A 13,588-nucleotide genomic window follows, 5' to 3' on the forward strand; every position below is an offset into this window, starting at 1 on the left:
AAAGAAAGTGACGAATCCAAATTAGAAATTCACTGACCTGATCCCTAGTTACCTCCTCGGTTGTTTACGAATCTTTTTTAGCGAGAGAGAATCAGCCCAGTCCTAGCTTGCAAAAGTAAACACGACAGTAGACGTGAACGTTTGGTTTCTGAATGTATATACATTCTATACAAAAGAATATAGCAATTCAACAAATAGTAAAAAAAAAGATATTTTTAAAATAAATTTTACCTTTTATTGTACTTGTAAGAAAAAAAATCAAAAAATAAAATTACATGTTGACGTCTCTTCAAAAAGACAAATATTCGATTAAAATATTGGGAATAGTGATGTATAATAGCAAAGAAACTTTGACTTTTTTGCCCAAAAGTCAATGTTGGTTTATTTTTCATGAAATTTTGATACTAGTGCAAAACAAAGTCGAATTTAATCCAAAAATAATTTTGAACTATTTTGAATTTTATTTAATTATTAAAAAATCCTCGTATGGGGTACATTTACAACCAGGAACCAAAGTGTATTTCCCATGCGATCTATTATTCTCTCGAGATAGCCGGGCCGTCGGTCCATGGTTTGAAATTGAAAATTTTGATCCATGGCACCCTTGATGCTCCTCCTTGTTCCCCAAGACGTGAAATCATTTTTCAAATAGTTTCATTGTTGTGAGTTGATATTGATGTTTTTGCCTAAAATGTGTAAAATAACTTAGTAAACAATAACATACCAAAACTTAAAACAAAATCCAAAGAAGTTTAGTTCCCTGGCAACGGCATCCCAAAATAGCTTGAGGTCGTGTAAGCGCACATGGCTGGTGTGGCTACTTAAGTGTCAATTTCATGAAGAGTTGAGAAATTGGTTGTTTGTCACTTGTAGAGGTTTATTGTGATGTTCCTGCAAGTTATCTTTGGTTCTAAGCAAGAGCGTTGTGACAATGGAATATAACAAGGGTGTTTGTGAGCAAAAACTCATGTGCTTAAATATATTGGGATGTTTTGGGAGAAGATGTCCGATAGAACAATTTAAAGGCCTTCTTTTGGGAAGGAAAATTGAAGAAGGCTTCTGCGATCTGGTAATCTTTCTTATCCCAAAAGTTAATAATGCTGATATGCTCTCTAACTTTTGACCAATAAGCATATGCCATTTAATCTATAAAATAGTTGTAATCGCTGATCGCCTTAAACTCTTTTTGCCACAGATAAAATCTGAGCAATACAACATCTCTATGCAAAGGAGGCTACTTAGAAACAATGTCATAGCCGCATTTGAACATCTCCACACATTTCGAAAGAAGAAGGCAGGGTATCCTTTCTTTGCATTGGAAATAAACATGACAAAATCTTATGTGAAGGTAGATTGGAGTTAGCTCGAGGGAGTTCTACTAAAATTTGGTTTCCGAACCAATTGGATGCAGATGGTCATGATATGTGTAAATTGGCTAAATATGTTGTTAAGGTGGGTGGTCAAGTAACCAAATCAATTTTGCTAACTACGGGTATTAGACAAGGGGACCCCAATAGTTCTTATTATTTTTAACCTGTGTTGAAGACCTTTCTTCCTTTTTGCAAAAAAAGAAGAAGCATCTGGTAACTAAAGGGCATTCATAATGATAGAAATGGACCATCCATTATTGTTCGTTGATGATGTTGTTTTCTTCACCAAGGGAGATAACAGAAGCACGGATGCCCTTAAATATGTGCTACTAAGCCACTGTGATGGACCAAGATAGAAGATAAACCTTTATAAAAGTTTAGTTTCTTTGTTTCACATTGTGATACACAATTCAAGGAATTTGTGAAGCAATCATTTGGGATGCAAGATGATATAGTTCAAGCGACATGCCTTGGCTTGCCGACCTAGTTGAAATGTTTTCTAACGAGTAGTTTCATTTTTCTCCCTAGTCAGATGTTCAAACGGCTTAACGAGTATAGTGATTGAGATCTGTCAAGAGATGGAAATGAGGTTCTTCATAACTCATTGTCTCAGGTCATCCCAACGTGTTATGATTTGCTTTTAGATTCCATTAAGTACATGCCTGACGATGATACATCCAATATCTAAATTCTAGGGGGGTATTGAAGTTGCAAAGGAAACATTACATTGGAGATCATGGGATAAGTTATCCTCGTCACATATGTGGGTGAAAACTTTAAGGCCAGTTTTTAAAAGAAATTTCGGGGAAAGTTTTAAGCATTCCTATTAGCTTAGAGGGATGTAATAATTTTCCATCACAGACTTACTCTAAAAATGGTGTACATACTAATAGTAACATATAACTTAGGTATACCATATATATTTTGGAGTTACCGAAGCATTCCAGGTATAGGCACCATGAAAAAAATATTATCTGGAAAAGGCTTGGAAGAAACTTTGGGCCATTCAGTGCCCTAACAAGATGAATAAGGTGCTTTGGAGAGTAGCACACAACTTCTTACCTAGTGCTCCAAACGTCAGCCGCGATCAATACCCACAAGGATACGAGTGCTATTTTTGCAATATAGAGTTAACTATTGAATAATGAATACTGTTTTACATAGTGACAATGTGTAAAAGGAGGGGGTCAAAAAAGAGCTATGGAATTTTCATAAAACTAAAGAAACTTACTCATATTAAGAAAATGGTTGCTCGACTTGATAGTGGTAGCCATGCCATCCCAAGATGTGATCATGGTCGTGGCTATGTGCCAAATTCGGAGAACATGAACAACTATCACAATGGTAAAGTTAGCCCACCAGCTTTCAACGAACGTGAAACCTCAAGATTAACCCAAAAATGGTGTGTACCGTTAGAAGGTTGGTTGTTGAATACAATCAATGTAGATGCTGTGATTTTCTCCCAGTTAGGACGGACTGCCTATGAAGTTGTGGTGCGAGATCATCTAAGCACATTTGGTTGCATATAGAGGCTCTTATGTTGATCACATCCAAAACACAGAAGTGGGTGAAGGTGTTGATGTTAGGCAAGCCCTCATGTTTGTTGTAGATGTCATTTTTCACAAGAGTTAGATGGCCTCCAATTTATTGTCGCAAATGGATAAGGTACGAGATGTGAGTTTTGACATGTCCCCTTTAGGTGCCATAATTGAGGATGTTAAAAGTAGGGCCACAAAGTTCTTATGCAGTGATTTTATCTAAAGTCATACATTGTTGTAATTAGTCAATTCATGTACTGACAAATCTGAAGAACATGATGTTAGGTCGTATCCTATATACCTAAGAGTGATCCCACTATTTCAAATTGTCTCAACATGCATGTTTCCACATCATCAAAATTGTTGTAGTTGTTAGATTTACTAGCTCGATCCACCAGCATTTGTCCAATCTAGCATGAGAATCCTCTATCATGCAACATGCATTAGTGGATTCTAAGTGGGTTTCAAATGACGTTGCACTTAATTGTGAAATGCACTATACCTATATTTTGTAGCCATGCAACCATGCCACATCATCAAGTCATGCATCTAAGTTTAAGTTTTTATGCCATTACTATATCCATGCAGTGTTGTTATGTCACATCATCAGTTCATGCATGTAAGTCATTAGGTAATTTTTTGCACTAAGTTTTATGCTCTCATAGACACTGTATATGTGTGGGGTGCTTGGAGCGTACCTATATAGTCGATCCTTCGCATTCTATAAAAATGACACTCTTTTTATACACCATTTTATTACATTGTCCATATTTTCTAAACATTTTTAAAGTAAAAATTAAGAATACTCTTACTTTTTTTCATAACTTATATTTTTTTAGTAAGTTTAGATCTTTATTGATTATTCAGACGTAATACATTCATGGGTAATACAATCACGAAGAAAGTTTGGAACAAAGTTGATCCAAAGGCACCTCCGACGAATCTCACTAGCCCGATGAGTATAAAGATGGGCTTTCATATTGCCTCCAATGTAAGATAAGCTAAAGCTAGTAAAATTCTCGCATAGCTCCTTGACCTCCTGCTAGCACATGCAATATTAGGCCATTCAAAAGTCCATGATTTCCAAAGATTTACTACCTCCACAGAATTTCTCTCAATCTCAATCTGCTGCCATCCCATATCATTTGCTAGTCAAATTGCATCTCAGACGATGTCCTCCATCAACCTAGAAGAAGTAGCAAAATCATACCATATGGTTTGTGCCCGTATAAGGTTTCCAGTTGCATTGCAGATGAGACAACCGATACCTCCATGACCTGCACTTTCAACAAATCGAGCATCCACATTAAGTTTGAGAATAGTTCGTCTAGCGGCTTCCGCCAATCTTGGAACTGAATGTTAGTCTTTTCTTGCTCCCTTCCAATCTGAGCTAACTCCGCTACGATATCAATTGCTCACTTAGCAGATTTTGGAACCGAGCATCGTTGTTCCTCATGCCTCCTTGCATTCCATTCAAACCAAACTGGTCACACACTACATAAAATCATACACGTCAAGCTTTAGTCCACCTTACCTCCCTGTATCATATCAAGTGTCCACAAGTCTGGATGAAGCTTGGGAAGTTTAATCCCAGGTCATGTCACCATCTGTTCCCGGAACATGCGAGCCCATGGGCATGTGAATAAGGCATGATATGTACTCTCCTCAACCCAACAATCCTCGTAGAACGAGATTTTCTCAATGCGTCAATCCCGAAGCAGCACTGCATGACATGTAACAAAGTTGTGGATAACCCTCCACCAGAAACACCTCATTTTGGGTCAAACCTCCATCCGCCATAAGATTTTCCATGCCATACTATACCCATTACTCGAGCTTGAAGTGAGAACCATTCTCCATTGTTTCTTAATAAGCAACTTATATGCCGATGTCACCAAAAATGCCTAGTGTATGTAGGATAGCTTCAACATCAATACCTAGCAAATTAGCTCTGACAATCTCCTCATCCCATATATTTGTTGGTGGCATCAAGAATCTGATCGACGTTATTAACATTAGAGTTAGGAGGTTTTACTATGATCTTGTAGGAATAGTTGGTAGGGATCGACATGTCCTCCCATATTCTGATTGATTCACCATCACCAACTCTCTTATTTAGAATCGACCGATGAGCTTCCTTGTTAGTATGGTACAACAAGTATGGGACGATCCTCTTCTTTTTGTAGCCGACATGAAGTCTTTACCATTTTAAAACTTACCTCTTAGAATTCTCACGCCTAATTATGTATTTCATTTAACAGGATTACCACGTTAATGCGAGGATTATCATCTAGTTGGTCTAATGAACCATATGATGAAATCAGGACCATTATTTGTAACCAGTAAATGTATATGTGCAATGCACGTTAGTATTTGGTAGAAATTATTTTTTATGGAGTACTCAATAGAATATTAACTGCACACTAATATTTGGTAGAATATAGTTTTTGAGGAGTATTTGGTAGAACATTAATTGCACGCTAATATTTGGTAGAATATAGTTTGAGGAATATTTGGTAGGATACTGATTGCATGCTTATATTTGGCAGAATATAGTTTTTGAGGAATATTTGACAGAATATCAATTGCATGCTAATATTTGGTAAAAATAATTTGTGTGTGAAATATTTGGTAGAATGTTAATTGCACCATAATATTAGGAAGATATTAATTACATGGTAATTATATGATTATCGCTGTTATTGATATTTGGTATACCATTTATTGCATGCTAAACATATCGATTGCTCGTCACCGAAGCAACATAGGTCGTTGGGGTGACATGTGTGGATTTTTTTTGGTAAGGAGAGCTTCCTCTCCTCGCAAAAAAAAGGAGAGCTTCCTCTCCGCCTTTTCTATTGTAATAAACCAATTTCTTAGAAACATGAATTGATGGTTTTTGAATCCGTTTTTTCTTATACAAATATAGATGAACATTTTTCTACGTGAATGAATGAGAGGGTGCTGCCCCCTATTTTCTTTTCTTAAGAAAAGCTCAAGCTCGTAGGCCCCTACTCATCCCATTAGGCAAATATATAGATGAACATTTTTCTATGTGAATGAATGAGGGGTGTTTGCGACTTTGATGATTGAGTAAATCGTAAATCTTGCTCAAAGTCTCTCTCTTTGAGACAATCTTGCTCAAAGTCAAAAGAGCTTAGCTTGACTCCAAGTGACGATCCGATCCATCTAAAGCCCGGCCCGGCCCGGCCCGGCCCATATGGGGGCTATAAGTAACCGAGCTCGTCAGCCTGACCAGATGCCCCTCATCATCCTTTCCTCTCCGGTACCCAGAATATTCTGGGGGAGAAAACGGAAAAAACAGTCCTCCAGCAGCTCCCCGATTCCCTCACAGGTTCGTCCCCCTGCCATTTTTTCATTCTCAGATCGAGGGGTTGACCTGCGGGAGAGAGACATAGAGGCACAATCGTGGCCATCCATGGCGATGCGTCGGTGAGCCGCCGCCCCGGCGAGCGGGAGGCGCGGCCGCCGCGGCGAGCATGGGCGCGGGGTCGGTAGATCTGGTGGGGCCGGGCACTGGGTGGCCGGCGCTCGCTGTCGGTGGCGGGGATGATGAAGCGCTTGTCGGTGGCGGATTTTTTGTTGTCCCTTCTTGGAAGAAAGGGAACTGCTCGTGCGGTCTATTATTGCTTTGGTTAAGCAGTCAGCTTAGCTAGTCATTCGTCCATTATTGCTGTTGTTGAGCAGTCCGCTGGCCATCATGTGGCCTTGTGTGATGGATGCTCATTTGAACCCGGCTTCATCAGTCAGTCGTCAGGTGGTGTGTCACCCGTCCGCTATGCAATGATTAAATGTTTTTGCTAATGTGTCCGTTCAGCTACTTTTACATATCTTGAATATACTTACATGATTATGCCTCACGATTTTACTAGGTACATTTTGCACCACGTTTACAAACAAGTTCTACGCCTTTAGTTGTCGAAATCGGTTGCTTGGTATAAGAGAGATGTTATTGTTCGCCGTAAGAGGTTGCGGTCCTATGCTATTTGGTTGCCATCTTACAGCTTTTAACTTGCGTGTTTGTAGAATGGCGCTCAACGAGAAGTACACGTACGCCGAGTTGGAGAAGGAGCCGTATTGGCCATTCGAGAAGCTGCGGATCTCGATTACAGGAGCTGGCGGCTTCATAGCCTCCCACATTGCAAAGCGCCTCAAGGGCGAGGGGCACTACATCATCGCCTCTGACTGGAAGAAGAACGAACACATGGAAGAGGATATGTTCTGCCATGAGTTTCACCTTGCTGATCTGAGGGTCATGGACAACTGCCTCAAGGTAACCACTGGGGTTGACCATGTTTTCAATCTGGCAGCTGATATGGGAGGGATGGGCTTCATCCAGTCCAACCATTCTGTCATCATGTACAACAACACTATGATCAGCTTTAACATGCTTGAGGCTGGTAGAATCAATGGTGTCAAGAGGTAACAATCCATCCAGTACTAGCTTCTATGGACCTCTTGTTTTTTCATCTGGGGAAGCTATATAAGATGCTAACTGTTATTGTCTGTTTAGGTTTGTCTTTTTTCGACAAAGGTTTAGGTCTGTCTGTCCAAAGAAAATCCTATAAATGCATAAACTCCACATATATTGTGGATTAGGCAGCAGTATGTCCGTTTCTTGTATAATTAAGGGGGCTTATCAACATCTTTGTTCAGTTCATGGATATGGAGAAATGAATGTTCCACATTAAGTACATTATTAGGGAAAAGTAGTAGAATTCCTATTTATGCATCATGGTTATGTTTGCTGAGATAGCGTTCAAATGGGCCCATATAGGGGCAAGTTTTTATTGGGTTACTTTTTGCAATATGATGGGTTGATGTAGCGACTCTTTGTTACATTGGCGTTAAGACCAGAAAATGTTAAAATCTTTGAACAACATCTTATCTGCCCCGACCTTTTATCTCGCAATATTCATTTACATAACCAGTATCATATTTAACTAATATGTAATGGTTTGGTAAGCTTAGAAGCAATGAAGAAAAATGATCCTTCAAAACATTGTCCCGCACTAATCACAAGAAAGAAGAATATGTGTTCAACTACAATAATTTTGACCTAATGCAGAAAGTTGCAGTTTTGTTTAGTCATGCAGATGGAAGGAAGGAAACCATATTGCAACAGCAAAACAGTAACCTTAACAGTTGACTCAAGCCAAATGTTAATGAACTTCAATTTCCTCCCTGCAGGTTCTTTTATGCTTCGAGTGCTTGCATCTACCCTGAATTTAAGCAGCTGGAAACTGTAGTTAGCTTGAAGGAGGCGGATGCTTGGCCGGCAGAGGTTTGAAAACTGTAGCACTCATATATGTTTCTTTATGAAATACTCCCTCCGTCCCAAAATTAGTGTCTCAACTTTGTACTAGCTCTAGTATAAAATTATACTAAGCTTGAGACACTTATTTTAGAACGGAGGGAGTACGAACTAACACCTTAATTATTGTGATAAAATAGCACTAACTTCCGCAATGCCTTATCTTTAGCCTCAAGATGCCTATGGCTTGGAGAAACTTGCCACTGAGGAATTGTGCAAGCACTACACAAAGGACTTTGACATTGAGTGCCGGGTTGGTCGCTTTCACAATATATATGGTCCATATGGGACATGGAAGGGTAAGATTTTATCTCGTAGTAGTATATAGGTGTTATTCTTAATGTGTTGGTGAGCTAGCTATTGAAGTTTGACAATTGTTTTGGTTATATAGGTGGAAGGGAGAAGGCACCTGCTGCTTTCTGCAGAAAGGCTCTAACCTCCACTGACCGGTTTGAGATGTGGGGAGATGGTCTGCAGACTAGATCCTTCACATTTATTGATGAATGTGTGGAGGGTGTCCTCAGGTATTTATTTTTTACCAACTTATGTTTATCTAGTCTAGTATTTCTTATTTTTTGCTATCAAATCTAGTACTGGTACGTCCTACTTTTTTGCTTTTGCATGCCTTATGTTAGCATCAAATAAATTTAGCATGAATTGCTCTATCTAGTGTGGATAATAAGACAAGTTGTGCTGAGATCACAATTAATGGGCTGCAGCTTTAGTTCTAACTTCCAAGGGAAGCATCAATTGTTTTAGCTTTCCTGAGACTTAAAAGTTTCATATGAAATGTTGATTCCCAGTCGACAGAATTGCAATTTGACAACCACCTGTTAGTAGATTAATTTCTTAATTGATTGTGATGGCCCAGCGAACAATTTTATCTCACAAGTATTCCAAAAGCTGGCAGTGATTTCATTTATTTTTGGGAGTGTCACAAGTTCTATTGCAAATTCTGTGATGTATAGGCTATTCTTATCAAAATACTACACATGTGTTCCTAATGAGTATCATGTTAAACCAGTGAATCTTCATTCTCATCCTACCATAAATAAATAAATTATAAAGTTCTCTCTTTTGTTCAAGAGCAATTTGATTTTTATGGCTGCTAAAAAATTGTTTTTTCAACCTTCAGGCTCACAAAGTCTGATTTCCGCGAGCCTGTAAACATCGGGAGTGATGAAATGGTGAGCATGAACGAGATGGCTGAGATAGTCCTGGGCTTCGAGAACAAGCAGCTGCCCATCCACCACATCCCTGGCCCCGAGGGCGTCCGTGGCCGTAACTCTGACAACACACTCATCAAGGAGAAGCTTGGCTGGGCTCCAACCATGAGGCTGAAGGTACCCTCCTGAAATTTTCAGAAGATCCTTTTTGTTCTGTTCAGTCACACATATACAGATGCTCATCACTCGTCAAACTGAATCCAAATTCTGCCTGCAGGATGGGCTGAGGATCACGTATTTTTGGATCAAGGAGCAGCTGGAGAAGGAAAAATCCGAAGGCGCAGACGTGTCGGCATACGGATCATCCAAGGTCTGCACCACGCAGGCACCGGTCCAGCTTGGCTCCCTCCGCGCCGCAGATGGCAAGGAGTGAACACTCTCGCCTAGGCAAGGAGATCAGTTGTTTGTCAGTTGTCACGCCATTTCTTGATTCAGTCTGAACTTTCATATACTGCGTGAGATTTGTAGCTTTTTGTGCTGTTGTAAACGGGAATAACTGCTTGGCGCAAGAGGATGTTATTAATGTTAAACATTTTATTTGTACATGTAAAATCCGGTCAGTTCGTCTTAATGACAACAATGAAATAATATTTTGTTACTTTGTGAGATATTCACGAGTCATTGTTTGGACCTTCTTTTCGAATGATAATTTTTAGGGTATATTTTGAAATAACCAAAAATACCTTTTTAGGAGGGAAGATGTATATTTTGCTCGAGTGCAGTGTTTTGGTGACCAGGCTCAGAATTCATAAAATTCCAATTTCTTTTCCAGTGGTAGATAATTTGATGTGTGAATTCTACTCAAATTTTTGAATCATTTGGACATCTAAGCATCTCTCAGCTAAAAGGATAAGTCGGGTTAAAACCGTGCATGAGCAGTGAATTTTTTAGAGACCTTGAATTTGTCCTTTTTGTAGAAAGATGCTTAGATGTCCAAATGATTCAAAAATTTATGCGAACCTCACGCATAAAATTATCCTTTTTCTTCCTTTTTTGTTTTTCTTTTTCTGTTTCTGTTTCTTTTTTCCTTTTTCTTTTCCTTCATTAGTTTTTTGCTTCTTCTTTTTTCAGTTTTTTCAAAGTTATTTTATCTATTTTAAAACTAAGTCTATATTCAAAAAATGTTCTTGATCTTTGAGAAATGTTCTTACTTTTATAAAAATCTCCTAAATTTTAAATAATTGTCGTATTTCAAAAGTTATTCATAATTTCAAAAAAATATTAGGAATGTTCAAAAAGTATTCTTCATTTACAAATTCTCTTCATTTTTACATAAAATTTTATTATTTTTGTGTTTTGTTTATAAAATTTAATGTTTGATGGCTTCGTTTCAAAAAATGTTCACGTTTTTAAATTTTGTTCAGAAACCAAAAAAGTTATTTGTTTTCAATAAAGTTCCCATATTTAAAAATTTATTTGGAAATTTAATTTTTTTTGACATGTTTAAATTTTGTTCATAAATTAAAACTTGTATGGGAGTTTAAAAAATGTTCATATTTCGAAATTTTGTTAACAAATATAAAAAATGTTGTGGAACATCAAAATTTTCACGTTTTCAAATTATGTTTAAGAATTTAAAAAAATCTTCCCATTTAAATATTTAATCACCATTTTTGGAAAAAGTTCGCGTTTTCAAATTTTGTTGGGAGCTTCAAATAATGTTTCCATTTTAATAATTCTTCACAAATTCAATAAAATATTCGAGTTTGAATTTTTGTTTGGGAGTTTTAAATTATGTACACAAATTTAAAAAACTGCTCATGTTTTAATGTTCTGTTCCGGATTTCCAAAAAATGTTCCCATTTTACAAAAATATACGCATATCTAATTTATTTTTTTTGAATTTGAAAAATGTTCTGGTTTTGAAAAAGCATTCATGTTTCCCATATGGATCAGGAGGTTGTGCGGTGTGGCATTTACTGCGTTGACGATGGCGGATCTCGTTGGCGTGATGTAACGGGGTTTCAATGATGGACATGTGTTGATAGACGTGTGTAGGGTGGTGGTATTGTCTGGCGTCGATGCCAATTGGACATGGCAAGGTCAATGTGTTGATCTCTCCAAAAGTTGGGATGATGGATTCTGGAATGTGTGCATGCAGTGCATGCCGAGGGTTTGTCAAACCGGTCGGTGATCTCGACCCGCGGTGAGGCGGCTTGGTGAAACCACTGGATTAGATGATGTGTGTTTGTGCATGGGCAGGACACATCATCAACCTAGCAGGTGTATCGACATAGATCTTCAAAAAGGTAGCTTTATGTTGATCTATGTATTTGTTTTTCTCAGTTCTATTGAATAATTTAACAAAAATGCCTGTGTGCATCGCTTGATGTGAGGTTGGGATTGTCTTCCTTTTCGTAAAACGTGTCTCTGCACACTCTAGGAACTCACATACAAGTTTTCAAATCATGAAATCATATCAGTGCAATCACACTTAAGAAAGTCGGGTTTGACTACAATCACAGTTGCTTGTATGGTAAATGAAAAATATGGTAGTAATGTGACAATAATAAAACTAGTAAATAAACATTTCGAATCATGATAACAAATCACTAGAGACATCTTTACAATTGCCTACTTATTTACATATATGATAAAAAATATATAATCATATATAATTGCCTAATCTAGAACCCAATATTAAGATATTGGTTGGGCTATACAATTTTGATTTCTTTGTCAGTATATTTTAGAACCTAGATAACATATACCACTAATATACATAAACTATACTTCCTCTAAGGGTCATTAATTAATCCGTGGAGGCATATGGTTATTCTTTTTATAGGTTATATTTTATATCCAAGGGAGCTGTTTTGAAATGAAATAACTAATGTGCGTGTCCTTGCAAAATTTGATTTTCATCGAGTGCAACCATATTGATAGACACTAAATTGTGCAATGAAAAATTCCTTCTCCTAATATTCAACAATACCGTTACATGATTAATCTTGCTTTGTAATAGATTGATATACAATTAATGATCATGCGTTGATAAATTTAGCCATAAAAAGTAGGAAATGTGAATAACTTTGCTATGTGTAAAAATAGTATAGAATAGTTACAACTCCATACAAACAAAACGTGTAATTAATAAATATTCAATTTAATTATTTTTTCTCATTAACCGGATCAAAGCAGCGAACCTCCTCGTCCGCGTCGAAGGTGCCTAGGTGCAAAGTACCCCGCTTTTCCATTTTGCTCCTTCACTGGGTCACGCCGGTAAACCGCAACCTTGTTATGGGGACATGTAGCTATGTTTTTTCGCGACTTGGCCTTCATATCCCACCATATGCGCCTTCGCTATGCTGGTCAACCCGTCGATACCAACATTGGTTTCCACCGTGAATCATTTATTAACTAAACACATATTTTCCGAGGGAAACCATGTATAGTTCTTAAACCAGTATGATCCTTGTATCATTCCTGTAAATTTGTTTTTGAGTAATAAAATGAAGCGTGTTTTCTCTATGCTTTTCATCGAGCATCTCTAGCAGACCCCATCCTAAAATTTCGAAATCTCTCCCTTATCACATATCCTTATAATTTTGAAGGGATTAAACATTTTTTCACCCAGCAGATCCTCTAAAATTTAATTCCTAAAAATACAAACACAATTTTTCACACAAATTTATTTGAAATGCATATTTATACTACTTTGCTTCATAATTAATCAAGGTTATTATGTCAATATCAACTTTAACATAATAGATAATTTCGTTACATAGTATATTACTACTACTACATTGACATCAAACTAGCTAAAATATCACTACATATAAATAATATCTACTCCTCATCGGAGGAGATGTTGATCACCCCCGTGCCGGAGGAACCGTCCTCCCCATCATTGGCAAAAAGGCAACTCCACAACATCAGACGAAGTCCTGAGTGTTCCTTCTCCTCCCCTCCTCTTTGTCGACAATTTCTCCTTTGATGTCTCCGCGCAACTACGTAAACTTGATTTCACGGAAAATGCGCTCGAGATGCTTGCTTACTCTCTCGTGAGAGAGGTTAGGTAACCCCCAAGTATAAGGGTGAATTAACCTAGCAATAACTATTTCTCTCAGTAAAGAACAAAGATTTATCAAAAATAGAATGAGTTCTTTCAGGAAACAA

The 13,588-nt window shown here is 37.7% G+C and overlaps 1 protein-coding gene across 1 annotated transcript; it reads left to right on the plus strand.

Moving 5' to 3' along the window:
- Positions 1–6,154: 6,154 nt before the first annotated feature.
- Positions 6,155–10,077, plus strand: LOC123399930 (GDP-mannose 3,5-epimerase 2). The gene is made up of 7 exons (XM_045094320.1): positions 6,155–6,263; positions 6,956–7,351; positions 8,120–8,213; positions 8,413–8,542; positions 8,635–8,767; positions 9,379–9,586; positions 9,687–10,077. The coding sequence occupies exons 2-7, from the start codon at positions 6,957–6,959 to the stop codon at positions 9,840–9,842; spliced, it is 1,116 nt and encodes a 371-aa protein (XP_044950255.1). The 5' UTR covers positions 6,155–6,263; position 6,956; the 3' UTR covers positions 9,843–10,077.
- The last annotated feature ends 3,511 nt before the right edge of the window (positions 10,078–13,588 follow it).

Source organism: Hordeum vulgare, chromosome 5H, assembly GCF_904849725.1.
Source record: "Hordeum vulgare subsp. vulgare chromosome 5H, MorexV3_pseudomolecules_assembly, whole genome shotgun sequence".
In the NCBI taxonomy this organism is placed as follows: Eukaryota; Viridiplantae; Streptophyta; class Magnoliopsida; order Poales; family Poaceae; genus Hordeum; species Hordeum vulgare.